This window comes from Panicum virgatum, chromosome 2N (assembly GCF_016808335.1).
Source record: "Panicum virgatum strain AP13 chromosome 2N, P.virgatum_v5, whole genome shotgun sequence".
Classification (NCBI taxonomy): Eukaryota; Viridiplantae; Streptophyta; class Magnoliopsida; order Poales; family Poaceae; genus Panicum; species Panicum virgatum.
Window position 1 is genome coordinate 70,106,899 of NC_053146.1, and position 27,320 is coordinate 70,134,218.

At 48.1% G+C, this 27,320-nt stretch overlaps 3 protein-coding genes across 3 annotated transcripts; 2 read left to right on the forward strand and 1 right to left on the reverse strand.

Annotated features, from left to right (window-relative positions):
• Window positions 1-915: 915 nt before the first annotated feature.
• LOC120662271 (serine/threonine-protein kinase PBL27-like) lies at window positions 916-3,618 on the forward strand. The gene is made up of 4 exons (XM_039941452.1): window positions 916-1,170; window positions 1,472-1,710; window positions 1,993-2,182; window positions 2,289-3,618. The coding sequence occupies exons 1-4, from the start codon at window positions 1,092-1,094 to the stop codon at window positions 2,843-2,845; spliced, it is 1,065 nt and encodes a 354-aa protein (XP_039797386.1). The 5' UTR covers window positions 916-1,091; the 3' UTR covers window positions 2,846-3,618.
• LOC120662981 (protein NETWORKED 2D-like) lies at window positions 2,862-4,518 on the reverse strand. The gene is made up of 2 exons (XM_039942021.1): window positions 3,099-4,518; window positions 2,862-3,001 (listed from the first exon to the last, which is right to left on the reverse strand). The coding sequence occupies exons 1-2, from the start codon at window positions 4,516-4,518 to the stop codon at window positions 2,862-2,864; spliced, it is 1,560 nt and encodes a 519-aa protein (XP_039797955.1).
• Window positions 4,519-7,010: 2,492 nt separating this feature from the next.
• LOC120662272 (glutathione S-transferase T3-like) lies at window positions 7,011-8,884 on the forward strand. Its single transcript, XM_039941453.1, has 3 exons — window positions 7,011-7,145; window positions 7,982-8,435; window positions 8,522-8,884. Exons 2-3 carry the CDS (start codon window positions 8,058-8,060, stop codon window positions 8,867-8,869), a joined length of 726 nt encoding a protein of 241 aa, XP_039797387.1. The 5' UTR covers window positions 7,011-7,145; window positions 7,982-8,057; the 3' UTR covers window positions 8,870-8,884.
• The last annotated feature ends 18,436 nt before the right edge of the window (window positions 8,885-27,320 follow it).

The following is a 27,320-nucleotide window of genomic DNA, read 5'->3' on the forward strand; positions in this document are numbered from 1 at the left end:
TGGCTTCAACACTCACGGCGAGAAGTCCTTTGACCTTTATATGTTCCTTGTATCCACGGTATGCTACTGAATAAATGCAGTGAGGCTGGCAGTGATATGCAAAGAAACATTTGCATTTGGCGTACATTGAAATACGCGTCTCCTAAAGTTTGAAATCGAACAATTTTGTCACATTTCTCATTTTTGCTTTCATCTTGTACGTTCCCAAGGTGTGTTGTGACTAGAGGCCCTATTCGCTGTGCTGGTGCTGGAGGCTGCTACTGGAGTGGTGTGAGAGAAAAACACTGTTGGCTGGCTGGTGACTGGAGGCTGCTGCTGGAGTGGTGTGAGAGGAAAATACTACTGGCTGGCTGGAGGCTGCTGGAGTGTTCATTATGCATAGCAGCTACCACACGAGTTTGCACCGTATCAAAAACGATGCAGATGAATCTTGTACAAAACTTCAGATGACGACGTTGAAGCAACTTTGTCTTTAAGCACAAACAGAACAGGATTTTGACGAAGCTGACCACAAATTCTTTAAGCACAATTTCAAAATAATATATATGATTATCATTCCCTCACAACCCTAATTAACCCTGTAGGATTCTCTGATTCTTGCCCTAAACAAGAATCAAGTGCTATATAACTGTCTACAGCTGCAACCACAAGAAGCTACTCCTAATAGACTATTTGTTTCACCAATACCCTAGAATTGAGCTTTTATATGCTGAGGTGAAAACAAAGAAACAATTTTTTTTATCTTCCTTTTGTTCAATTTTTTGATCTTTCAAGACAGGAGTAATAACAATCAAACAATCCACTTGAATTTAACTTTTTCTGGAATATGATTTTTTTCAAACTATATAGAGGACCCGATAGAAAGTTATTCATGAAAATGGCCGCTGCGTTCGTTGACAGCGCATCCGTACAGGTACAGGGGGTTCTAGAAGCAGCAAGGAGTTGGACTCTGCCTCTTCCTCCTTTCCTCTCTTCACCGGAGGGAGGAGGGCCGGAGGCCCGCACCGCATGCAGTCTTCTACTCCTCCGCCCTTGGGTTCCCCATCCTCTCCCCTGCTCTCTCCTCGGCAAGGAGAGAACCGGAGCGAGCCATGGAAAGCTGCTTCCCCTGCCTCGGGGGCGCCAAGAAGAAGAGGCCGCCGGAGAAGCCTCAGATCCCATCCTCCTCAGGTGAGGTGATCCTCCTCCCCCCAAAGGTGGCCCCTTTCTTGGGGCTCTCTTCCGCGCTGTGCGCGGCGGGTTCCGTGATTTCGACTCCATAATTCATCTCATCAACAGTCTTCCTGCCCCCGCCCCAAACTCCCAAACTTTGGGTTTTTGGGCCAACCATTCATTTCTAAAACCTCCTTTTATTTCGCAATTCGGCTTGGGGAATGAGAATGAATGGTGCACACCACTTTCATGACTTGTATCCGGTCATGCCCTTCCTTTTTGCTCAGGCATGTGTCGATTGTTCCTGTTACTGCTGCAGAGAAACCCAACCTGGGGCCATCGCCCAGTGTGATGAAGCAGGACTCGTTGGAGGTGAACAAGGACGCTGCAAATAAGGACATCGTCTTGAGCAATGGATCTGACCATCACCAAATCGCTGCGCAGACCTTCACTTTCAGGGACCTCGCGGTGGCCACAAGGAACTTCAGACCTGATTGCCTTCTTGGTGGGGGTGGATTTGGCCGAGTGTATAAAGGCTATCTGAACTGTGTCAACCAGGTGAGTCTCTTGCTTCCCTGCCTGTTTGATTACTCACTCTCTAAAGTTCAAGTTGTAACTGATTTAGTACAAACCTGCAAAACATTCCCTATAAAATGTGATGATGAATATACAAGACATAGGCTACTATTAGGTTCCTTTGATTACATCCCCCCACAAATTCCATGGATGCACACCCAACAATCCAGCAATGCCATAGCATGTTGTGCATGTGTAGGAAAACTCAAATGTTTCTGATGGCAAGTGCATTTTAACATGGCATGCCGTTCCTTACCATGATAGGTTGTTGCTATAAAGCAGCTTGACCGTAACGGATTACAAGGCAACAGGGAGTTTCTTGTAGAAGTTCTGATGCTAAGCTTGCTGCATCACCCAAATCTTGTCAGCCTTATTGGCTACTGTGCCGATGGCGATCAGAGGCTCTTGGTTTATGAATATATGCCTCTAGGTTCTCTTGAGGATCACCTTCATGGTATGCTATTTAAATCCTGCACTGCTGTATTTTCCTTTTGAATTGATAGCACTGTTACTGGACGGTTAAAATTTGTATACTCACAGCTGCTTATTATTTTACTCAGATCCTTCCCCAGATAAGGCGCAGCTTGATTGGAATACAAGGATGAAGATAGCTGCTGGTGCAGCGAAAGGTCTAGAGTATTTACATGACAAAGCCAGTCCTCCTGTCATATACCGTGACTTGAAATGTTCGAACATCTTGCTTGGAGAGGGTTATCACCCAAAGCTTTCTGATTTTGGATTGGCAAAGCTTGGTCCAGTCGGTGATAAAACTCATGTTTCCACAAGAGTGATGGGGACATATGGGTATTGTGCCCCTGAGTATGCTATGACCGGACAGTTGACCCTAAAGTCAGACATTTATAGTTTTGGACATGTTTCCTTCAAAGTGTTCGAGTCAGAGGAAGCAACTGGACTAATCTGCTCACAGATATTTTTTGATTTACTATCTCCAAGTCTTTCCTTCTGGACCACACTGCTCCCAGTAAAAGCATTTCCATTACTAATATTTCCCTCGGCAACTTCCGTTAGTGGCTCAGAAGCTTCAGTTGATGAACCTTGTTTATTAGAGTCATACTTCTTGCCTAAAGTATCTATACTACCTGAGCGAAGGAGATGAGTCTGACTGATTATTCTCAATGGATATTCACCTTTAAAAATATTACCTTGAGCAAAGTTTCCACTTCCACTCTCATTTTCTGATGAACCCTGGCATACTTCTTCCGATGAGATATCTGCATTGCCCTTGCCTGAGTTATCAACACCATTCTCATTTCTGGAACAGACAAACTGATCGATATGGTTGTCAGAATACATGGACATTTTATTTCTGACTAGAACGCAATTTTCTGTTGGCAATTTTTCCCCATCACCATTCTTAGATCCATGGATGCCATCATTACCATTATCATTTACAACTTCCGAGGCATCTTCTCTATCTTGACCCAAACGATCACTTAGAGTTGGTGCCTCTATGTCTATGAATTGCCCACTCTTGCTCTTTTCCGTAAAGTACTCCAGGTTCATATCTGTTGAAACCATTGCACCATCTCCTACATCAGTCGACAAATTATACAGGTCTTCAGGGTCTAAAGATCCAAGTGCCTTTGAGATATTAATTATGCAACTAAGGACTTCAGAAAAGCATACGCTGATAGAAACTTCATCCTCAACAATTGATCTTTCAAGAATTCGGGCACCATTCAACTCGTCCTCTAATAGCTTGAGGTGTGCATTTAAATCGCTTTGGTCATCACGAAGTGCCATCTCGTCTTGTAACTCATCCAATTTATTCTTGAGGTTCTCATTCTCTTGTTTCAGTTGATTGATTTGTGCTGACTGTTTTGGGAACTTGAGCTCCAAGCTGACAACTTTATCAACAAGTTCATCAACATTATCTGCAATCGCCTCTGAAGAGGATTCAGAACTGTTGGCAAAAAAATTGTCAATTTTTTCATATACGGGCTGCAACTCAAGTATTCTCTGGGTGACTGGACAAACCCTTGTGCTCACCAACGTGTTAATGCTGCTAGCGTCTCCTGGAGGTGTGGCAGTGTTGCCATTCATAGCATACAACTGTGCTTGGAGAGACTTTGTCTTTTCGGACTCCATGGCTGCAATCCTAACCAACTCCTCAAAATGACGTACCAGCCGAGATATGGTACCCTGACAAGATCTAAGAGCTGCTATTGTCATCAAAGCACGTGCTTCATCATCGTGAATGGCTGCATGAGCGTCGAATTTGTCTTGAATGAGACAAATTTCCTGCTGCGAATCTGCAATCTGCTTCTCAATCTCCCAGCACCTAGCAATGCCACTCTCATAAGAACTCTTAACATATTCTTTCTCGGTTTGCAGGACAAGTATAGCCTTCTGAAGTCTGCTGATCTCCTCTTGTGCCTCCTCTGTGGTCATGTGTGGAGCAGAGGCTAGCTTGTTCTGGCCTGACGGACCTTGTCTCTTTCTGTTGAGAATTTCTTCAACCGAGGACTTGTGTATCTTGTTCGAGTTGATTGGTGTGATTGCTTTGGGGAGGTCACCATCTTCATCATCCTCTTGTAACATTGCATATTGCACCTCCTCTGGACATGCGGTAGCAATAGTGTGGTTGGCCTTATGGAGCTCCTTGGATATATGGTCGTAGCGTTCAACGAGGGCTCTGTAGGCCCTGTAGACTTGCTCCACATGGCTTATCACCTCCGGTCTTGTGCGGTAGTACATCTCGGCCCTCTTGCCAAAGGAATCGGCCTCCTGCCCGAGGAGTTTAAGCATGATCTTGACTCGATTCTCCATATCTGCAAAGGGATCCAATCCAATCACATGGGAGGGGGAGGGGGAGGAGGAGGGGGATGGTGGAAGAAGAAGAAGAACTGACCCTGGAGGTTTGCGTCGAGCCATTTGGACTGGGTGGTGCGGATGTGGCTCGCCCACCACCACGAGTAGGCGTTGCTCGCCGCCCGCTGCAGCATATCTTGACATGAATCGATCAGAGCTCCTTGGGCGGCGCGGCGGCGGCGGGCGTTCGATCAGATCCCCCTCCTACGTCTGGGCTGTTGATATAGGTTGACTGGCTCGAGACTTGAGAGCTCCTTTCTTGCCTTGCCGCTGCCGGGAGGGAGAGGAGGAGACTAATCTGCTTGCCCCCGCTTTCCTCTTTCTTTCTTGGCGGAGTGCCGGAGTCCGTCGCTGAGTCAACCTATAGTGACTTGCCTACCGCAAGTCACCGAATCTGGATCCGTTCTTGAGACGGCAAAGGCGAAGACGAAGCAAAGCAAAGCAGATGCCTTCGATCTGCGTGCCCACCACCAGCAGTTTGAGCGCGGGCAGCATGGCAGATCACATGTACTACACGAATAAACAAGCAACCCATCAAATCCAGCTACACCTACACGTGTCGCGGCAGATCTCAAAAACAGTAAACTAAGGCTATCCGCACTACTTTAGACTCGTCCTCTAAAAAATATTCTATTCTAATCATAAATATTCTCTTCTCTACATCCAATTTCACCGCAGCCATCTATACTCTATATCTTACTCTGTCCCAACTACCAACCCTTTCTATTTTTTTACCACACCCCCTCCTCTCTCTCCCCACCCTCTTCCTCACATGACTGCGCCCTCCTTCCTTCCTCCCTCCCTCCTCCAGTCCTCCTCCCCCTCCCTCCCTCCCACCCCACCGGTGTGGGCCGAGCGCCGCACCGCCCTACAGCTCCTCCCTCCCTCCCTCGAGCTCTGCGCGGCGCGCGACTCCATCGCAGATGCGCCCCTCCTCCCTCGAGCTCTGCGCGACGCGGCAGCGGAGGCGGCCGGGGAGCTTGCAGCGGACGCGCGACAGCCGGCCGGCGAGCTTGCAGCGGACGTGCGACGGCCGGCCGGCGCGGCGCTCGCCCTCGCCGCGTGCGGGCGTGGCTCGACGGGCGATCACGGCGCGGCGCTCGACGGGCGTGCCACGGCGTGGCGCTCGATGGGCGTGCCACGGGCGGGCGGCGCTCGACGGGCGGCCACCGCTCGGCGAGCTCGGCGGGCGGGTCCTCCCTCCGCGGCGCCTGCTCCTTCCTCCCTCCTCCGCGAGCATTGCTGGATCTGGGCTCGGCGGCGTGGAGCTCCGCCGCGCCGAGCTCCCTCCATCTCCGGCGCGCCCGGGAGGGGCCCTCTCCGGCGGCCTCGAGCTCGGTGTAGGGGAGGTCGGGCGTGAGCGGAAATCGCGGCCCGGCAGAGCGGCGACCTCGCGCTGGCTTGCTCTGTCTCGGCAGCAACGCCGAGGAACCGCCAGCATCGGCCGGTAGCGGTGTCCTTCACCTTCTCTAGGAATAGCGGAAGCGGATGTCTCCGCTTGCTTACCGTGCCCCTCCCAGGACCCCGCTGCAGCAATTTTTACGCTAAAGGCGTACTGCAGTGCGTGGTACCAGAAGGCAGTGCAGGTAGCCTAAGGCCTTGTTTAGTTAGTTCCCTTCAAAATTTCAAAACTTTACAAGATTTCACATCACATCGAATTTTTAAACGCATACATAAAGTATTAAATGTAGCTAAAGAAAATAACTAATTACATAGTTTGTTTATAATTTGCGAGACGAATTTTTTGAATCTAGTTAATTCATGACGGGACAATAATTACCAAGTACAAATAAAAATGCTACAGTACTTTACAGATTTACTTCAATGCATCTAAACAAGACCTAAGAACAATTATTTGGATAGCTTGAGGCAGTACGGGAGCGGTTAAAATATCTCGGCTGCTAAGTTATGAGTGGACTATAAAATCATAAAGTTTAGAAATGGAAATAGCTCAACATAAAACACTCGTCTCACCTGAACATGTGATTCGCTTTTATCAGTGGTCAAAAACTGAAAAGCGAATCGAGCCAGTGATTTCTGCTGAGCCAAGGAATATAGAAGTTAAGGCTCTGTTTGGATTTTATGGTATTTTTCAGTCTTCCAATTTGGATGTTAAATAGGAGGAATATAATTGCGGGTTAATTTGCACAAATAAGCTCTTTCTCAATGGAGAGTATTATGGGATGTGAGAGAAATTTCATCCCCACAAAACTCATCCTGCACGGTTACCTAAAAGCATCTCCAAGAGTTTGCTAAATGAGGTTGGCATCCTAGAAAATTTGGCAAAACAAGAAAATTTTGTCTCCAACAGTTTGGGAAACAAGGTTGGCATTTTTAGCAAGTTGGCATTTTTCCGGTCCGCACGCGCATCTTTCCGCGCGCGTATTCGGCTGCGCATCGCCGGCGCTGGACTTCCCGCGCGGTCGAGGAAACTTCGTCGCCTCTTTCCCGCGCCAAGCCTGTGTCCCGCCGCCTCCTTGGTCGCGTTTTTTTTCGTGGCCGCGACCGTCCAGTTCCATCGCCAAGGCCGCCGCCTCCCCAGCAGATCGATCCCGTCGCTCTCCTCGCCAAGGCCGCCAGGTCAGGTTCGTTCTTCCTCCTCGATTTTGTTTTTTCCTTGGCCGTTGTTTCTCCGATGGGCTCGAAGCCGACGGAGTCCAAGACGCCGTCGCCTCCTCCCGCGCCGCAGAGTCTCTCCCGCGCCCGGCGCACCGCCGGCGGATGGCCGAGCTCTCGCCGTTCCCCGTTGCTCCGCCCTCGCCGCCTTGCCCTCCAGCCAAGCGCTTCACCTCCACACTGCCCATCTCGATTCGAATCCGCGCGACGCGCCCCTGCTGAGCCGGTGAGAAGATGCCGCGGCTGACGCCGCGGACGTGACGCTGATCCTGGACTACGCCCTGGGCGACCCCGGCGTCCATGCGCTGCTTGCCGCGCTGCCCTTCCCCTCCGACCCGGCCCATTGCCACATACAGACCCTGTTCGATATGCATCACCAAGACCCATGGCCATCAGTACACCGAGTTCAGTAAGTTGTTGGCAAGAATTTTTTGAATTATGGTTTGTCGGTGTCGGTGCAGCCGTTGGTGCTTAAAGGGATTGGATTGAAGGCGATGGGTGGGACTTTGGAGCATTTAGGCTTGGGATCAGTGGTTAATTGGCTGTGAATAAGAGATTGAGAGGGACAGAAGAGGATTGTAGCCTTGTAGGTGCAGGGATATCATATATCTGGGTGTATAGAGAACTTCACTTCAGTTGTTCAGTCAGACATAAGAACAGAACTTCAGTTCATTTGTTCAGTCAACTGCTACTTGTTCTTTTTTGTATCACAGCTATTATCAGTTTTTTAATCTTATATTATTTAGTTCGATTCTTTTAACATTATCGTTTTTTTTGTATCAGTCATTGATCTCATTTTTTTTAGACTCATTCAAATGGAAGGAGATGGATTCTTGACAGACATTCTTCTCAATTAAGATCATGGTGGTTTTGCTGGTGGTATGGAGGACAACCTCAACATTCCGATCACACAAGGCATTATTTCCGAAGGTCAACAAGCCCATGTGGAAGTGCAGCCAAGTCGCAACACAAAGGGATCCAAGAGGACAAAAAATTTTGATTGGAAGGAAGACGAAGTTGTATGCTCTGGTTGGTTGAACGTTAGCAAAGATCCCATTAACGGTGCCAATCAATCTCGTTCCACATTTTGGAGTAGAGTTCATGCTTTCTTTGAGGAACACAAGCAAACTGCAGCTGTGAGGACAGAGAGTTCCATTATGCATAGGTGGCTGACAATTCAGTCACAAGTGAACAAGTATTGTTGTTGCTATGATAAGATTGAGCGTAGGAATCAAAGTGGACAAACTATCCAAGACAAGGTATACAATATGTGTTGAATATTTACTTTAATCAATTTGGTTTATTTGAACCGCACATTTTATATATTGCCAAATTCTCTCAATAGATTTCAGAAGCATCCAAGTTGTACCAGGGATTAGACAATGATAATAAGTCATTCACTCTTATACATTGTTGGAATATATTGAAGGAGGAGGACAAGTGGAAAGCCAAGAGGATTGAACTTGCCGAGCTGGAAAAACTATCAAACAAGAAAAAACAGAAGTCCAGACCAAGGGATACAGAAGGCACCAACAATGATGAAGATGCAGCAAAGGAAGTTGCTCCAGAAACCGAAGCAAGCAAAAGGCCACCGGGGGTAAAGAAGGCAAAAGAAGCACTTAGGCGAGGCGGTGGTGGTGATGCTTGCATGGAAGCTTTGGACAAGATGTGGTCCAAGAATGATAGCTGCTAGCTGCAATGAATTGCCACCTGAATGATAGCTGCAATGATCCTGCTAGCTGCTGTGACGATGGCGCGGCGCGCGGCGACGGGAGGAATGGGTGACGGGAGGAATGGGCGACGGGATATGAAGCGGTAGTTGATTAGGTATTTTTTTGTGGGCCTCCTTTTAGTTTTACCAAGCCCAAATGGCAAACTCTTGGAGATAGTCTTCTTTTTAACTTGGCATATATTTTAGCAAGTTGCCAAATCACAAGATTTGCCAAGTTAATTTTGCCAAACACTTGGAGATGCTCTAATTCTCAAATTTAGTAATTGTGTCATAAAACTGTACGCTGAGATAGAGTAAATGATGGTTAGAGTCCATTAGCTCTATTTAGTTCCATTTTATTCCATTATTATTAGACCCTGACTAATGCCCATCCAAACAGGACCTATGTGTAACATTGAAATGTGTGTGTTTACTCACATATGTGTTCGTCTGCAATTTAAATATTTCTACAATAAATGTAGTTCATGCGAAGTGAGGGACCGAAACTGGCGACCAGAGGGGGGTGAATGGGAGCCGAACAAAATTTCTTCGAAATTTGAATCGTCGGCCTATGTCCCAAAATCACCGCAAGCCCTCGAACCTAGGTCAGCGAGAATAGCTATGGACAAGCTATCTCGAAGCAAAAGACCCAGGTCGCAGCGCGGAAGCAAAGCGAGTCGAAACGCAGAATTGGACTGCAGAGACCGGTCAGACCGGTTGCACAGACCGGTCGGGCTGGGAAATCAAACTCCAGACCGGTTACTCAGACCGGTCAGACCGGTCGCTCCCAGACAGCCCACCAACAAAGCTTCAAATGTCAAATCTCGAGCAAACGAAGTCCAAATCCAACGAAACTTGGAGGAAAGCTTCGCATCTACCCCATGAACATATTCCCAAAAGATCTTTCCCAAAAGATTAACAGATCGTGAGAAATTAAGAGAAGATCAAAGAGAATTGGGGTTTTCTCAAGAACCCAAAAATCTCAATCTGTGAGAACTCGCGATTCCTGCGGGTTTGGCACTAGGCTAGATAGATTAGAATCGTCACAACGAGTCCATCAAACCATGAATCGAAGAACTTGACTCCTCCGAACACAAAACACCTCAAAGGAGGAAAAATCAAGTCAAAAAACACAAAGGGAAGGGGAGGACAAAAAGCTCAGCACACACGGGTGAATCTCAACACAATTTCATTCATAATTCACGGAGGAATTCACCTATACAAAGGCTAGAGCCAACCACACCATCATCCACCCTCTAAATCGAAGAGATTAGCTATAATCTAACCTCCCTTTGCGTTGGAGACCTTGGCCCTAACCTACAGCAGGGGCAGGGAGAAGGAAAAACGAAGAGAAAACAAAAGGCTCAAGAGACTCCACCAGCCACGGGCTGGTGGGGGGTATTTATACCAGGCTGCTGCGGCCAGACCGGTCAGACCGGTCGGGTCAGCAGCACCCCGCTGTACAGCCTCGATCGACGGCGGAGCTTCTTTCTTCGACTCGAAGTCTTTGCTGCGATGCCGCCACGTCGACGAAGATCCGGTCCGCGGTTTTGGAGGGTCCGCAAAACCCGGGTAGGTGGCCGGTTTTGAGAAAACCGCCAAAACCTCACGCGCGGGAAGATTCCCGCCTCCACGCCGTGGCCCTAGACGCCGTTCCCGCCTCGGCCTTCTACCGGCCCTAGACGCCGCCCGACGCCCGTCACCTCCTCGCCCGCAGTGAGGCCCTAGACGCCGTCGACACACGTCGCCTCCGTCAGTCCCGAGACCGACGCCCGTGCCTCCACGACTTGGCATCTTCAACCGCCGTATGCCTCCTTGGTTTTGTGGCGCAAACCAAGAAACCCGCCTTCCGTCGCCGCTTGCGCCCTCGATCCAGGAGTGGACGTCACAGCTGCCGCCCGGTCCGAGCTCCGGTCCCGGATGCCCTTCACCGCCGTCCACCGCACGGTCCATCGGCCACAACACCTCCACAGCAGCTCCCCGTCGACACTCGACGCCCGTGTACCCGCAATCCAAAGACCAAGCGCACGATCACACCGCACGGTTGACAATTCACTCATCACAGTCAGGATAGAGTACTCTCGTTCCTTAATCTCCCCCTTGATGAGTGCATTGTGAACACACCACCTGAAAACAGAGAAGTGATAAAAAGAGAAACAAGAAAGTGAAGAACTCAAGCAAGTGACAGAGAAGCTCTGAAAGTCAAGAATAGTCACTTACTCAAGCACAGATCGATTCCCTAAGACAAGGGCAACGGCTCGACGCAATCGATCAAAAGCCAAAACATGACTCCTCAAAGACAGAGGTAACGCTCGACGCAGTCATGCAAGAAGCAGAGGGAAAACGAGAAAACCAGGAGCCAAAATCAAAGTAGAAACTCCCCCTCTCACAAGTGCAACTCTCCCAAAATGATGCACTCTCAAAGCCCTGTGCACAAGTTTTTCAAAAAACAAACAAGTCTCCCCCTTGTTCGATCACTTCTCCCAAAATTCTCCCCCTTGTTAGCACATGCACACATCAAGCCTAAAAAGACCTAAAGCTCCCCCTAAAGCTGAGACTCCCCCTGAACAGATGCTATACAATGAATGCAATGTAGGAGGTGTAAGCGAAAGCATTCAGGGATACAAGGATATGAGCAACATCTAGTCACAAGCACGTGTGCATCCATAAACAAGACCTGCATCTAGCTCAACAGGGTATATCAAATCAGTCTAGAGCTAGGCAAGTTCATTTTAGGAGAAATAAAAGCATCACCCATGATCTAGCACTAACAAGTAGGGAATGGAAAGCAGTGGTAATCAAACTCATACAGGTGAGCCAAACCAGCCAAAACAAGTTGCCAACATTTATTTTTCAATCAAATTTATAGAAAACAATTCTTAATGCCAGGGGTTGAAAGCTTGTCATGCTTTACTTAGTAACAAGGCCAAGCCTATGCCAAAAAGACAATCAGAAGTTTAAAGCACTCGTTTCAGTCATACACAGACTTGCCCGGGTTCTCACAAGTGCAAAGTGAGCCGTCCCGAAAGCTCGATCAGTGCGACAAGCAATCCCACCTGGATCTTTTCAATCCATTTCAAGAATAGTTCAAGCAATTTTATCAGATTTAGATCATTTCAAGTATGAATTGCTGAACGAAAAGCTACACTAGCATGAATATGATAGCAAAGCATATCAACACGCCCTAACATGCTAGTAGCCAAGACAGGGTGATCATGTTTTTAGATTTTCAAATCAAAATAGCTTAACTCAGATGATGTCATATACACAGTGGAGCAAGCTATACATGATTAAGTTTATCAACTCACACTAGCAGGCACTAGAAGATCATAGCAATGTATACAAGAATGCTAGTGCAAGTGAGACAATGCAAAATGCAAACATGTACAATGCATATGCACAATGCAACTACCAAACCTAGAAAACAAAGAGAAGCAAATAAAATCTACAAAGCTAACCAAAGAAAAGTCAGCAATCAAAAGGGGGTAACAAACCCCAAGCTCCCCTCGCAAGTGAGCAAAGGTGTCCTGCTCAAGCGGTTTGGTGAGAATATCTGCGGTTTGCCTCTCTGAAGGGACATGGACCAAGTCTATGTGGCCTCTCTCATGGTTATCTCGCAAGAAATGGAACCGGATATCTATGTGTTTGGTTCTGGAGTGTAGGACAGGGTTCTTTGCAATGCTAATGGCTGACATGTTGTCTACAAAGATGGGAACCCTACCAAAACTCAACCCATAATCCTGCAAAGTTTGCTTCATCCAAAAGATCTGGGAGCAGCAGCTAGCAGCGGCAACATACTTAGCTTCTGTGGAAGAAAGCGCTACGCTAGCCTGCTTGCGAGAGGACCAAGACACCAAAGATGTACCGAGAAATTGACAAGTGCCGGATGTTGACTTACGATCCAACCGACACCCACCGAAATCGGCATCAGAAAAGCTCACCAAAACCAGAGAAGAATCCGCAGAAAACCAAAGACCAAATTCATGGGTGAATTTCAGATACCTTAAGATGCGTTTCACCACCTGCCTGTGGGAGGTGCGCGGAGAAGCTTGGTAGCGCGCACAAAGGCCGACTCCGAACTGAATGTCCGGCCGGGTCGCCGTCAGGTACAGGAGAGAGCCGATCATGCTCCTGTACTCCTTCTGGTCCACCGCCTCGCCGTCCAAGTCCTCATCAAGCGCCGTCGAAGTGCTGATCAGAGTCGGCTGAGGTGACAAGTCACTCATGTCGAACTTCCGCAGCAAGTCCCTGGTGTACTTGGCTTGATGGACGAATGTGCCCTGAGGAGTTTGCTTGATCTGCAGCCCGAGGAAGAACTGCAGCTCACCCATCATGCTCATCTCGAACTTCCTGGACATCTTCTCAGAAAACTTGAAGACAAGAGCGTGAGAAGAGCCACCAAAGATAATATCATCCACGTATATCTGAACCAAAAGAAAATCAGTGCCAGATCGCATGAGGAACAAAGTTTTATCAACTCATCCCATTTTAAAGCCCTGAGCCAGCAAAAAGGTTTTCAGTCTATCATACCAAGCTCTAGGTGCCTGTTTCAAACCGTAAAGAGCTTTCTGAAGTTTATAAACATGGTTTGGAAACTTGGGATTTTCGAAACCAGGGGGTTGCTTCACATAAACTTCTTCGATAAAACCATTCAAGAAGGCAGATTTAACATCCATTTGGAAAATCTTAAAACCCTTGGAAGCAGCAAATGTAAGAAAGATTCGAATAGCTTCCAAACGAGCAACAGGGGCAAAAGTTTCCTCAAAATCAATACCCTCTTTTTGGCAAAACCCTTGGGCAACAAGACGAGCCTTGTTCCGAACAACCAAACCATCCTCACCCTGCTTGTTTTTGAAAACCCACTTCATTCCAATGGGATTACAAGCAGGTGGAGGCTCGACTAAGACCCAAACTTGGTTTCTTTCAAAGTTTTCAAGTTCCTCATGCATGGCATTGACCCAATTAGAATCAGAAAGAGCGTGTCCAATATCTTTGGGCTCAAAAGAGGCAACAAACGCTGAATGAGCAAAGCCAGCGATACTTGTTACCTTGGACCTGATGACTCGCTCGTTGAGATCACCTAGCATCTGTTGAGGTGGATGGCGACACTGAATGTGTCGCGGTGCTTCCCGTGTCGAAGTCGCCTCCTCCTCAACCAAAGCTGGTGCCTCCTCAGGTGCAGCTGGTGAAGCCTGAGTCACCTCCTCGATCAGCCCCCGTGAAGTAGACGTAGTCGGATCGGGGCCGTCATCATCGTCCGAGCTCGTGGCGGAGGCAACTGGGTCCACAGCACGCGTGGTAGCCTCAGCCTCGCCCTCCGCAGCTTCTTCCTCCTCATCTTCAAAGATGGAGGTGCCGAGCTCATCATCTCCTACAACTTCAAAGACAGAAGAATTGCACGGTGCAGTCTCGTCGAACGTGACTTCACAAGTCTCTCTGACGATGTTAGTATCAATAATCAGCACACGGTATGCTCTAGAGTGAGAAGCATAACCGAGAAAAATGCCGTCAGACGAACGAGACTCAAACTTATCAAGATTTCCATCTTTTAGCACAAAGCACCGGCAACCGAAAACTCTGAGATGGTCAACACGGGGCTGGCGTCCAAACCGCAACTCATAAGAAGTCATGCGCATGAAAGCACGCAAGAAAATACGGTTGGACACGTAACAAGCGGTGTTAACCGCCTCAGCCCAGTATTTGCGAGGAGTCCTATGCTCATCGAGCATCGTCCTCGCCATCTCAACCAACGTCTGATTTTTCCGCTCTACAACTCCATTCTGCTGTGGAGTGTAGGGAGAAGAATACTGGTGTTCGAGCCCTTGATCACTGCAAAAGGCATCAAAACGAGCGTTTTTGAATTATGTGCCATTGTCACTGCGGATCGCTCTCATGGCCTGGGGTAACTCGTTTTCCAACCTCAAGATCAAGTCTCGAACAAACTCAAAAGCCTCATCTTTGGTTCTCATGAAAAAGACCCAAGAATAGCCAGAAAAGTCGTCCACAATCACAAGAACGTACCACTTCCCACCAACAGACATCACCCGAGAAAGACCGACAGTGTCCATGTGTAGCAACTCTCCAGGGTGAGAGGTCATCACCTGATTGATAGACGGATGTGAAGTGGCAATCATCTTCCCGTGGTGACACGGATGGCAAACAAGGTCCTTTTCAAACTTCAATTTGGGCAATCCTAGGATCAGGCCAAGTGAGCTCAGTCTCGACAACAAGTCAATGCTCAAATGTCCAAGTCTCCTATGCCACTTCCACAGATCAGAAGAAGGACCAGCAAACAAGCAACGAGAAGGGCCAAGAGGAGTTCCAGAGAAGTCAACCAAGAAAACCCGATCGCGAGGTGTAATCCGACAAACCAAATCTCCTCTGGAATCAAGAACACGCGAACAGCCCTCCTTGTAGTGAACCTCAAACCCCTCATCAAGAAGTTGCGAAACAGAGAGCAAATTAAAGCCAAGATTTGAAACCAAAGCAACTTCTCTCAGGGTAAAGCGATCAGAAACTCGAACAGCGCCAAGTCCACGTACCTTTCCTCTTCCATTATCCCCGAACATAATGTACTCCTTTGAGCGCATCGGGGTGAGGCTGGAGAACCATTTGTCATTTCCGGTTATGTGGCGCGAACAACCGGAGTCCATGATCCACCTGTTCTCCAAGCCTCCGACCTGCACATCAGTAGTGAGACAAAGGGTGAGCAAATGTCTCAACACTGGGGTTAGCAAAGTGAGAAGCAAACCAGTGTCGAGCCATTTGCTCTACAGAAGGGTTAGCAAAACCAGACAAAGCGTATCCCCCGTCCCGTCTACCGCGTGACTGACGAACACCACCGCGAGGAAAGCGTGGAGCCTCAAAACCTCCTCCAAAGCCTCGGTCCCGTGGTCCATAGCCGTACTGAAAATGACCAGGAGCACGGCCGGCAAAGCGACCACCCGCTGGAGCACGGTAACCACCACCGTCTCCCTGACCTCCACCTACACAGCGCGCCCTAGCATCTTGCCTACCACCACGCCGAGAAGGACCATGCACCCAAGCAGAGTACATGTCCGCCTTCCGTCTCTCCTGCTCTCACCTCACAGCCCGCTTCCTCCTGAAGCAAAATTCCTCCAGGTGACCTTCCCTGTCACAGAACTCGCAGTGGTACCTCACCTCACACTTGGGAGGTGGAGGCCTAGCCTGCGGACGGGGAGGAGCAGCCCCCTTCTTCTGGGCAACCTGGGCTGCGGCAGCAGGGAGTGTGTCGAGGGAATTCCTCAGCACATTGGGCTTGGGAACCCAAACCTGCTTCTGCGGAGGTGCTTTCGGTGGTTCTTTAAGCACACCATCCGCAGGGTCAACAAGTGAAGGTTGTGTGCTCGTGCTAGCAGTGTTTCCAGCAGCCTTGCCAATCTTACCATACAACCTGTCAAAGTCTGACTTCGTGTATGTGTAACCGACCCCAAACCCATCACCACGCTTGAACTGCTTAATCATCATGCCCAACTGCGGCTCACTGCTAGAAACCCAACTCAGAATCGCCCTAAGATAGGTATTCTCATTCTCCAGGTTGGCTTTCTCTACCGCAAGATTATCCAAATCAGAGATCAAACTAGGGCAAATAGAGCAGTCAATAGGTGGGCTAGACTCTACGACCTTAGTCTTTCCAAAAGACTTGATCAAAGCGTTCTTCTCCTCTAGCTCCGACCTAAGCGTGGGACAAAGCTTACAAGCGCCAAGCAAAGCAGGCCTAGATCTAAGCTCCTCTAGTTCACAAACAACAGTAGCAAACTTGGACTGCAAAGAAGTTAGATCAGACTTGAAGATAGGACACTCATCGCATTCAAGCACATCACTAATAATGGGAGCGTCCTTGACAAGTTCAAGCTCATGCTTGGCCTTGGCTAGCTCGTGAGACACGTCAGAAAGCGAAGTCTTAGCAACATCTAAGTTCGCGACGTTCTCATCATGCTTGGCACGGAGAGCAACAAGATCATTCATGTGAGATATGCAGCCAGCGCACTCATCCTCACTAGATTTCTCCCTAGCACAAGCCAGCTGAGCCCTAAGCTTTCTACGCTCTCTAGCTGCTTCCTTAAGTAGCCTCTTCTGGTTGTCGAGAGCGGCGTACAACTCCCTAACCTCTGTATCAAGCAGGTCGATCGTGGAGTTTACCTTTGAATCGCTCTCGAATCCAGGAGAAGAGCCGGAGTGCGTCGGTGTAGCATGCCCACCTGAAGATGCACGAGCACCATCGGCTTCGCCCGCCATGGTGCAGAAGCTCTTGCGCCAACCGGCCGCCAAGCAAAGGCCGATGAAGCCGGTGGCTTCCTTGTCCCGCTTCTTCTTCTTGTCGTCATCGTCGGAGGTCGGTGAAGAAGAGAGGTCGGTGTCGGAGCTCTTGTCAAGGTCGCTGAGCTGCGCCAGGAAGGCCTTCTCCCGTTTCTTGGCCTTGTACTGGAAGCGCTTCTTGAGCGACTCCTTGTCGAAGCGTCCTCCCCGGTCACGACTGCGGTGCTTGTGGCGCCGACGCTCCTTGTTGGAGCCTCCCTCGTCGCAGTCGCGGTGGCGATAGTAGTCGAAGGAGTTGTTCTGGCCACCGCCAGACTTCTTGGGGCAATCGGCGATGAAGTGATTCAGATCGCCGCAGTTGTAGCACCCGGGGTTCTTCTTCCTCTGCCTGTTGTGGTAGACGCGCTGGAACTTGCTGATGAGGAGGCACAAATCGTCATCACCCAGCGTCTCCAGCTGCTCATCTGAGACAGAAGTCAATGAGGCAAGAGAAAAGCCAAGACAAGAGTTAGCGTTAGAGCTCGATCCACCACCTGGGCCAGTCACAAGAGCGATGCTCTTGGAAGGAGGGGCACCATTGAGCTTGGCTCGTGTCTGGTTATCCACCTCCGTGGCCTTGAGCTTGCTGAAAAGCTCGTTCACGGTCAGAGTCTCATAGCCTGTAGACACAATGATCGTGTTCACCTTGAGATCCCACACAGAGCGGTCAAGTGCGTAGAGCAACTTGAGAGCCTTCTCGTGCTCTGTGTAAATGATGGTTAGAGTCCATTAGCTCTATTTAGTTCCATTTTATTCCATTATTATTAGACCCTGACTAATGCCCATCCAAACAGGACCTATGTGTAACATTGAAATGTGTGTGTTTACTCACATATGTGTTCGTCTGCAATTTAAATATTTCTACAATAAATGTAGTTCATGCGAAGTGAGGGACCGAAACTGGCGACCAGAGGGGGGGGTGAATGGGAGCTGATCAAAATTTCTTCGAAATTTGAAATGTCGGCCTATGTCCCAAAATCACCGCAAGCCCTCGAACCTAGGTCAGCGAGAATAGCTATGGACAAGCTATCTCGAAGCAGAAGACCCAGGTCGCAGCGCGGAAGCAAAGCGAGTCGAAACACAGAACTGGACTGCAGAGACCGGTCAGACCGGTTGCACAGACCAGTCAGGCTGGGAAATCAAACTCCAGACCGGTCAGACCGGTTACTCAGACCGGTCAGACCGGTCGCTCCCAGACAGCCCACCAACAAAGCTCCAAATGTCAAATCTCGAGCAAACGAAGTCCAAATCCAACGAAACTTGGAGGAAAGCTTCGCATCTACCCCATGAACATATTCCCAAAAGATCTTTCCCAAAAGATTAACAGATCGTGTGAAATTAAGAGAAGATCAAAGAGAATTGGGGTTTTCTCAAGAACCCAAAAATCTCAATCTGTGAGAACTCGCGATTCCTGCGGGTTTGGCACTAGGCTAGATAGATTAGAATCGTCACAACGAGTCCATCAAACCACGAATCGAAGAACTTGACTCCTCCGAAACACAAAACACCTCAAAGGAGGAAAAATCAAGTCCAAAAACACAAAGGGGAAGGGGAGGACAAAAAGCTCAGCACACACGGGTGAATCTCAACACAATTTCATTCATAATTCACGGAGGAATTCACCTATACAAAGGCTAGAGCCAACCACACCATCATCCACCCTCTAAATCGAAGAGATTAGCTATAATCTAACCTCCCTTTGCGTTGGAGACCTTGGCCCTAACCTACAGCAGGGGCAGGGAGAAGGAAAAACGAAGAGAAAACAAAAGGCTCAAGAGACTCCACCAGCCACGGGCTGGTGGGGGGTATTTATACCAGGCTGCTGCGGCCAGACCGGTCAGACCGGTTGGGTCAGCAGCACCCCGCTGTACAGCCTCGATCGACGGCGGAGCTTCTTTCTTCGACTCGAAGTCTTTGCTGCGATGCCGCCACGTCGACGAAGATCCGGTCCGCGGTTTTGGAGAGTCCGCGAAACCCGGGTAGGTGGCCAGTTTTGAGAAAACCGCCAAAACCTCACGCGCGGGAAGATTCCCGCCTCCACTACGTGGCCCTAGACGCTGTTCCCGTCTCGTCCTTCTGACGGCCCTAGACGCCGCCCGTCACCTCCTCGCCCGCAGCGAGGCCCTAGACGCCGTCGACACCCGTCGCCTCCATCAGTCCCGAGACCGATGCCCGTGCCTCCACGACTTGGCATCTTCAACCGCCGTCCGCCTCCTTGGTTTTGTGGCGCAAACCAAGAAACCCGCCTTCCATCGCCGCTTGCGCCCTCGATCCAGGAGTGGATGCCACAGCTGCCGCCCGGTCCGAGCTCCGGTCCCGGCTGCCCTTACACCGCCGTCCACCACACGGTCCATCGGCCACAGCACCTCCACGGCAGCTCCCCGTCACACTCGACGCCCGTGTTCCTACAATCCAAAGACCAAGCGTACGATCACACCGCACGGTTGACAATTCACTCATCACAGGCAGGATAGAGTACTCTCGTTCCTCACGAAGTAATTCGAATAAATACATTATTGAGTTCTCAAAAAGGTACATAACTGTATAAAAATTATCGTTAAATTTTTAATGAACAAATGTGACAGAGGAGATAAGCTGAGAGGGAGTAAAGGGTAGGGAACAACACCACGCCGTAGCGAACAACCACATACATCTGTAACGCTCCTATGTCATCGTCGCATCTTATCGTTACCTCTGATCACGCGCATGCACCACGGTGTGTTCACCCTTAGCTAAATAGACATTTTAATCCGTCAACTTTGATCTAAAGATCATGTTCATCCCTCAATTTTTAGATAGGTCAACATAGTTCCTCAACTTTTGTTTTTTTAAACAAACTCATCCTTTTGCTATATTATACTCTATAATAACAAGAGGTTTATGCAAAAATAAAGTTCTCTTTACACTTGTCTCCTTCCCCTTTTAAATTCCTCAACAATTTATTATTACTAAAAAGTATTTAGCCAATGCAAGCAATCAGTGTAGTGGCATGAGCATCAATGCATTTAGGTGCTCAACATCACAATACTAAATTTATAACATAGATTTTTTTATTCATGTATCACATTATATTGCTGGTGTTTGAAGAGTGGAAATTAAGGAGGAGACGAAGAAACTAAGAATAAAAAGAAATTTTGCATTTATATCATATTATTATGGAGTATAATATTTGCATAAGGATAGATGGATATGACTACAAAATGAAAGTAGATGGACTATAGTGGTCAATTTAAAAGTTGAGGGATGAATTTAACATTTACAATAAAGTTGGAGGATCAAAATAGCTATTAGGGGGCGATCATTTGAAGGGAAAAAATGACATGGGAGGTCAATTGCAAGGAAAACAAAAGAGAAAGAATATAAGAAGGGGCGAAGGTATGTTGTAACTAGGGGGCTGCATTAGCATCCAAAAAATGGAAAAAACAGAGATTCGATCTATTTTTCACCACCATAAAAACCAAACTTTATACATCCACACTACACCCTCCAATTTGTTGTAGCTTCGCTACTGAGAAAGGAGGAAGCTAGAGGAGAAAGGAAGAAACTGGAGAACAAGTATATATATTAATTACAAGGGCTGTAGAATTAATAAATTAGCGGTGAACTAAATAATAGACCACCTAGCTAGGCGGCAGCAGCAGGGGCGCACGCGCAGGGAAGGAGGCGAGTGAGCTGGGACAGCACCTTGCCTGCTTTCGCTTTCCATCTATTGGTCTGTGTTGACAGCCAAAATTGGCCCCAACCGGTCTGACCGGTCGAGGCACTGTGGCCTGTCCGGTAGGGACCGACCGGTCCAGGTAGAGTCCGAATACAACTAGGGTTTTTCATAGATTTAGATCTTGTAATAGGATTTCTTGCGGGACAAGTCCACCCACCCTATAAATATAAAGGGCCACGGCCGATTGAGACATCCTATCGATCAAAATACATCAATACATTACTTTTCTTTATGTTTATTGCCTTTACTTTTGTCTCTAAACCCTAGCTCCTTCCAACCCTTTTCTGCCATTCTTCCTTCGTCTCCGCGACGTCTGAAGGTGTTCTAGGTGGCCTGCCGATCCTAGAACAACCCTACGCGCGTTTGCCCTGACGGGGTCCCTCCCGGGCGAGCGTTCGTCGGATTTCGCCGTTCTGCACCGGCGAACCGGTCTGACCAGTTACCCCGACCGGTCTGACCGGTCTGAGCATCGGCGCTGCAAATTGTGCCGTCGCTCGCTGCGCGATCAAGTGCGTTCGTGTGTTGGCCCTAGATTGGCGCCAACATATTTTGGCGACTCCGCTGGGGAAGAAAGATCTTGGTTGTAAAACCGATCTAATCTACTCCATCTACTACCATGGTGAAGCTGTCGAATCCTGATGAGATCGATCCCGATAACATCAGCAGACCGTCTGTTGATGAATTGCCGCCCGCGGATCGTCAAGCTTATGAAGCCTTCATAAAGGAGTGTGAAGAGGAGAACAAGCGGCGCAAGGAAAAGGAACTTTAAGAAAAGCGTCGGTGGTTCTTGTCTCACTTCTCCAAGAATCGGAAGGGTGATATCTCTAAAGACAAGGAGGTGGTCATTCTTTCGGATGAAGATGAGCAAGCCAAATCAAGTGCTACTATAAGTGCTACAACACCGCCTACTTTAGAGCAAATTACTCAATTGGTGGTTAATGGTCAAGAAAAGATTCTTGCTACTATTCAAAATATGATTGATAAATCATTAGGCAAGCACCCTTTGATTGATGATAGTGGTACCCTTAGACCTAATATTGATGGAACTTTTTATCATAATACTATGCATCTTGAATCATCAGCAGCACATGCACCCCAATACGGCATGCCGATGAATTTTTATGGTCAGAAAACTCCAGAGCAGTATCACGCGCATGGAGCGGTCGGACCGGTCTCGCAGACCGATCAGATCGGTCATGGAGCTGTCGGACCGGTCTCGCAGACCGGTCAGACCGGTCATGGAGGACCGGTTCCAATCGGTCCGACCGGTTCTGGAGCTTTAGTTGCATATCCATCGGTCCTGAACCAATTACTAGTGTACCTTATGTTTCAGCTGGCTTTAGCTGAATGAATAATTCATACACTATGCCTCCTCAGGGTTCAGGTTATTCATATGGTACAATACCAAATAATGGACATTTGTAGCAAATACCATATATACAACCGAATCATATACCGCATGTGCCGAATAGCTCTAATACCAATGTTCAAAGGCCAAATGATTCTTATTTTAATCAAATACTTGAGAAGCATAAGAAAGATTTGGCTGTTATGTTTAAAGAAACTTTGGCGTAGAATTGAAGGACAAAACTCTAGTCTGTCAAAAGCCTTATCCCGAGAGTTTTGATTCCATACCATATCCTCAGAATTTCAAGGTGTCTGAATTTATTAAATTCACTGGGGAGGATAGTAGAACTACATGGGAGCATATTAGTCAGTTTAATGCGCAAATGGGAATTTATGGGAGTCTTGATCATTTGAAAATTAGAATGTTCCCTTTGTCTTTATCTGGCACTGCTTTTTCATGGTTTTCGGCATTAGTACCTAATTCTGTGCAAACTTGGTCTCAACTAGAGCGTAAATTTCATGATCATTTTTATAATGGTGAAAATGAGTTGAGGCTATGTCATTAAACATCGGTTAAGCAAAAGCATGATGAGTCTGTTGCTGAATTTATTAGAAGATTTAGAGATACAAAAAACCGATGTTATAGCTTGGTTATTTCTGAAAAGGATCTTGCCGAATTAGCTCTTAATGGTTTGAGATCTCATATTAAAGAAAAATTAGAAGGATATGAGTTTCTAACTGTTAATCAAGTGTTGCAGAGGGCTTTGGCTCAAGAAAGCCGAAGCAAAGAGTCTAAGTTTAAACCCGATCGTCTTAGTATGCATATGCTACAAGGAGAATCTTCAGACGATGAGGATAATGAAGTATATGCTGCTAAATTTGTATGGTCATCTAGTGATAAGCCCAGAACTTGTACTTCTTTAAAGCCGATTTCTAAAAATCGGCAAGATGAGATTAAATTCACCTTTGATGTGATAAAGTGTGATAGAATTTTTGATGAATTGGCAAAACTTGGGAAGATTAAGTTCTCTCACACTATTCCATCAGCGGAGGAATTGAAGCGGCGTGCATATTGTAAGTTACACAATATTTTTTCTCATGCCACTAATGATTGCAATGTTCTTCATAGACAAATACAATCGGCTATAAATGAAGGACGATTGGTTGTTTCTACGATGCAAATTGATCAAAATCTTTTTCCCGTTCATACACTTGAGTTGTCAAATCCAAAAGTATTGATTCGGCCGCATCAAACCAAATCGACTAAAGGGAAAAATGTGGTGGTTGGTGAGGAAAGGCATGAGAAAAAGGTGCTGCAGAGCAAGACTCCTCGAGTTGCAACAGAGGCTTCAACGCTCGGGGGACAGGACAAGGAAAAAAGGGGACGATAGCGAGTCGACCGGTCTGACCGGTTCAAAAGGCGGTCTGACCAGTCCGACCAGTCTGACCGGTTCTAGAACTGGTCTGACCGGTGCGCCCAGTAAATCTAGGAACTCCTCCAAAATCAAGACAAGGCCGAATTTTAAGGAACTCTTGGCCAAATATGAGATGAAAGGGAGTGCTCAGAGACAGAAGGGGCGACCAAGCAAAGTTAAGGATACGGGATCATCATCAAGACATCAAGAGCAATCGAGTCGAGGTAATTATACTTCATCTAGTGGACCGATTGCTCCATGGTATTGCTGGTATCCTTACTTTTATACACCTATGGATTATAGTAGGATGCATATGCAATCATATTATATTCAATATCCTCCTATGTATCCAAATCATGCATTATTATAAAGACCGATTGTTGCTAGCAATAATCCAGTCAAACAAGATGTTGATTGCAGCAAAGAGAATGAAAAGAGCAAGGAGCAAGATTCAAAGTATTTACAGCCGAGGTGGTGTCCCTCAGGCTTGTCTCATACTCAGAAGCGAAGGCTGCAACGTATGCGCAAGAAGGAGTCGATGGAACAGCAAGTGGAGGCCGTGCCGAAGATGTCAGCGATAATGAAGAAGGTGTGGCGGCCCAAACAAGTTGTTTCAACATCGATTTGAGCAAAACATGGCCGATTACTGTTTATCGCCTTTAGTACAAAAAATGGCCGATGTAGTGTTAATTATCGCCCTTAGACAATTTTGGTTCAGAAGAATGTTTTTTGGCAAGCAAGCTTTACCAAAAAACAGAGGGGCATATGTTGACAGCCAAAATTGGCACCAACCGGTCTGACCGGTCGAGGCACTGTGGCCTGTCCGGTTGGGACCGACCGGTCTGACCGGTAGGTCCGACCGGTCTGACCGGTCCAGGTAGAGTCCGAATACAATTAGGGTTTTTCATAGATTTAGATCTTGTAATAGGATTTCTTGCGGGATAAATCCACCCACCGTATAAATATAAAGGGCCACGGCCGATTGAGACATCCAATCGATCAAAATACATCAATACATTACTTTTCTTTATGTTTATTGCCTTTACTTTTGTCTCTAAACCCTAGCTCCTTCCAACCCTTTTCTACCATTCTTCCTTCGTCTCCGCGATGTCTGAAGGCGTTCTAGGTGGCCTGCCGATCCTAGAACAACCCTACGCGCATTTGCCTTGACGGGGTCCCTCCCAGGCGAGTGTTCATCGGATTTCGCCGTTCTGCACCGGCGAACCGGTTTGACCGGTTACCCTGACCGGTCTGAGCATCGGCGCTGCAAATTGTGCCGTCGCTCGCTGCGCGATCAAGCGCGTTCGTGTGTTGGCCCTGGATTGGCACCAACAGTCTGGTTGCTGCTGCAGGTTGCACCGACAGCTGCTGCCGCTATGTGGTCGTCGTCGTCACTCGTCAATCCTGCGGCGCCGGAGCAGCAAGGCGTCGGCGAGACCTCCTCGGCTGGTCGTGGCCTCCGCCTCCGCCTCATCCTTGGTGGCAAAGACGTAGCTCTTGAGGTACGCTTGCCGCCTACGCTGGGCCGCGTCGCCGTCTCTCCCGGGCGTCTTGTCGGCGATGGAGCGCAAGAACTCGGCGTCGGACGCCGGGCCGTAGCAATGCCGGCGCCTCACCTGCACGGCGTCCTCGGCGCACGACACCTGCTTGCACGACACCATCATCGCGATAATAGCTCTCTCACTCTGCTTATTAATATCTCGACGACAATCCATAGATCAAATGATGAAGGACTGCTGCTCACCTAATTAAACCGCTCATTAATTGGACTGCTAATTTTCAGCCACCACGTAAGGTAGCAGTCCACATCATCGTCTTTAATTAGGTTGATGTGATCTCCCTCAAGTAATTTTTTTCTTACAATAATTGGTCTCCCATGCTATCCCTTATTTTCAACTGATCTTGATCTGCATCTTGCTGAACAAAAAAAGCACTATTGCACCGTACTATTTTATATGTTGTTCGTATTTATTCGGCAATGCTACATTATCAATATAACAAGGTACATTGTTAGTGCAATGAACCCATGCCAACCTTTGCAGTTGCAACTAGAAGATTGAATCAAGTGCAACTGGACTGAACTGTCCTAGCTAGCCCAATAGTTCCAAATCGATTGCAAATGCAACTAGATGTCACCATACATTTGCATTTGAGGCTGATGAACTACTAGTTACAAGTTGGAGTACTATGTGTAGAAGATGTGAGAATGGCAACAACACATCTATTGATAATTGCCTGTGCATATTTGTACATGTACATATCTGATTGAATCAGCAACTAACTGAGCACTAACCAAGTATAGCTACATGCACGGAGAGCCTGTGAACGTGTGCAGCTGAAGAATGGGTCACTAACCCCCCCCCCCCCCCCCCCCCCCCCCGCTTATGAGCATCATCGTTGCCGGAGACGCACAAACTAGTTCTGAAGTCTTCGAAGGTTGACGCAGATAGTCCTTTGGTCATCATGTCTGCGAATTGTTGATGAGTCGGTACATGTAAGACACGGCAGTGGCCAAGAGCAACCTTGTCGAAATGAACATCCAACTCGATGTGCTTTGTTCTGCGATGATGAACTGGATTCTTGCTCATGTAACACGCTGAAACATTGTCACAAAACACCACCGTGGCATTGTCCTAAGGGCAGCCAAGCTCGCCAAGGAGCTGTCGAAACCATGTGCACTCAGCTACCGCATTGGCCCCACCACGATACTCGGCTTCGGCGCTCGAGCGTGACACTGTGCTTTGGTGCTTGGAAGATCAAGAGACCATGGCGTCGTTAAGGAACACACAGAACCCAGAAGTGGAGCGGCGTGTGTCCGGGCAGCCGGCCTAGTCGGCATTTGAGTAAGCAACTAGGTCAAGTTGCTGAGAGCCACGGAGATGGAGACCGAGGGAGCATGTTCCACGAACGTACCTGAGGATTCGTTTGACTAAAGATTGGCGGTCTGTCATTGGTGCATGCATATGTAAGCAGGCCTGTTGCACAGCATACTGAAGATCGGGGCGTGTCATCGTCAGATATTGTAGAGCCCCGATGATGCTGAGATATGACGAGCCTTCAGCATCGGAGAGCGGCGTGCTAGAGAGAGCCGAGAGCTTGCCAGCGGTATCAATAGGAGTAGAGCATGAGCGACAATCTGTCATACCGGCACGATCCAGGAGATCAAGGGCATACTGGTGCTAATGGAGAAAGAAGCCATTGTTGGATCGATGCACTTGAATGCCGAGAAAATAGTGCAGCGACCCCATATCCTTGAGCTTGAATTCTCCATTGCTCGTGGTTGTCATCTCACGAAGCAGTGCTGGTGATGATGCCGTGATGACAATGTTGTCAACATAGAGGAGGAGGTACACCGTGTCTTGGCCGTGGCGAAGAACAAACGGAGAGCTGTCTGATCTTGTTGGGGTGAAGCCGAGGTCGCCAAGGAATGTTGCAAAGCGAGTGTACCAGGCGCAGGGCCTGCTTAAGGACATAGAGGCTCTTGTTGAGCTTGCAGACTTGTTTGTTGCGCACTAGATCGATGAAGCTGGCCGGCTGGCGAGCGAAGATGTTCTCTTTGATGAAGCCATGTAGGAAGGCATTGTTCACGTCGAGTTGGTGGACTGGCTAGCCGCGTGAGCTTGCCAGGGTGAGC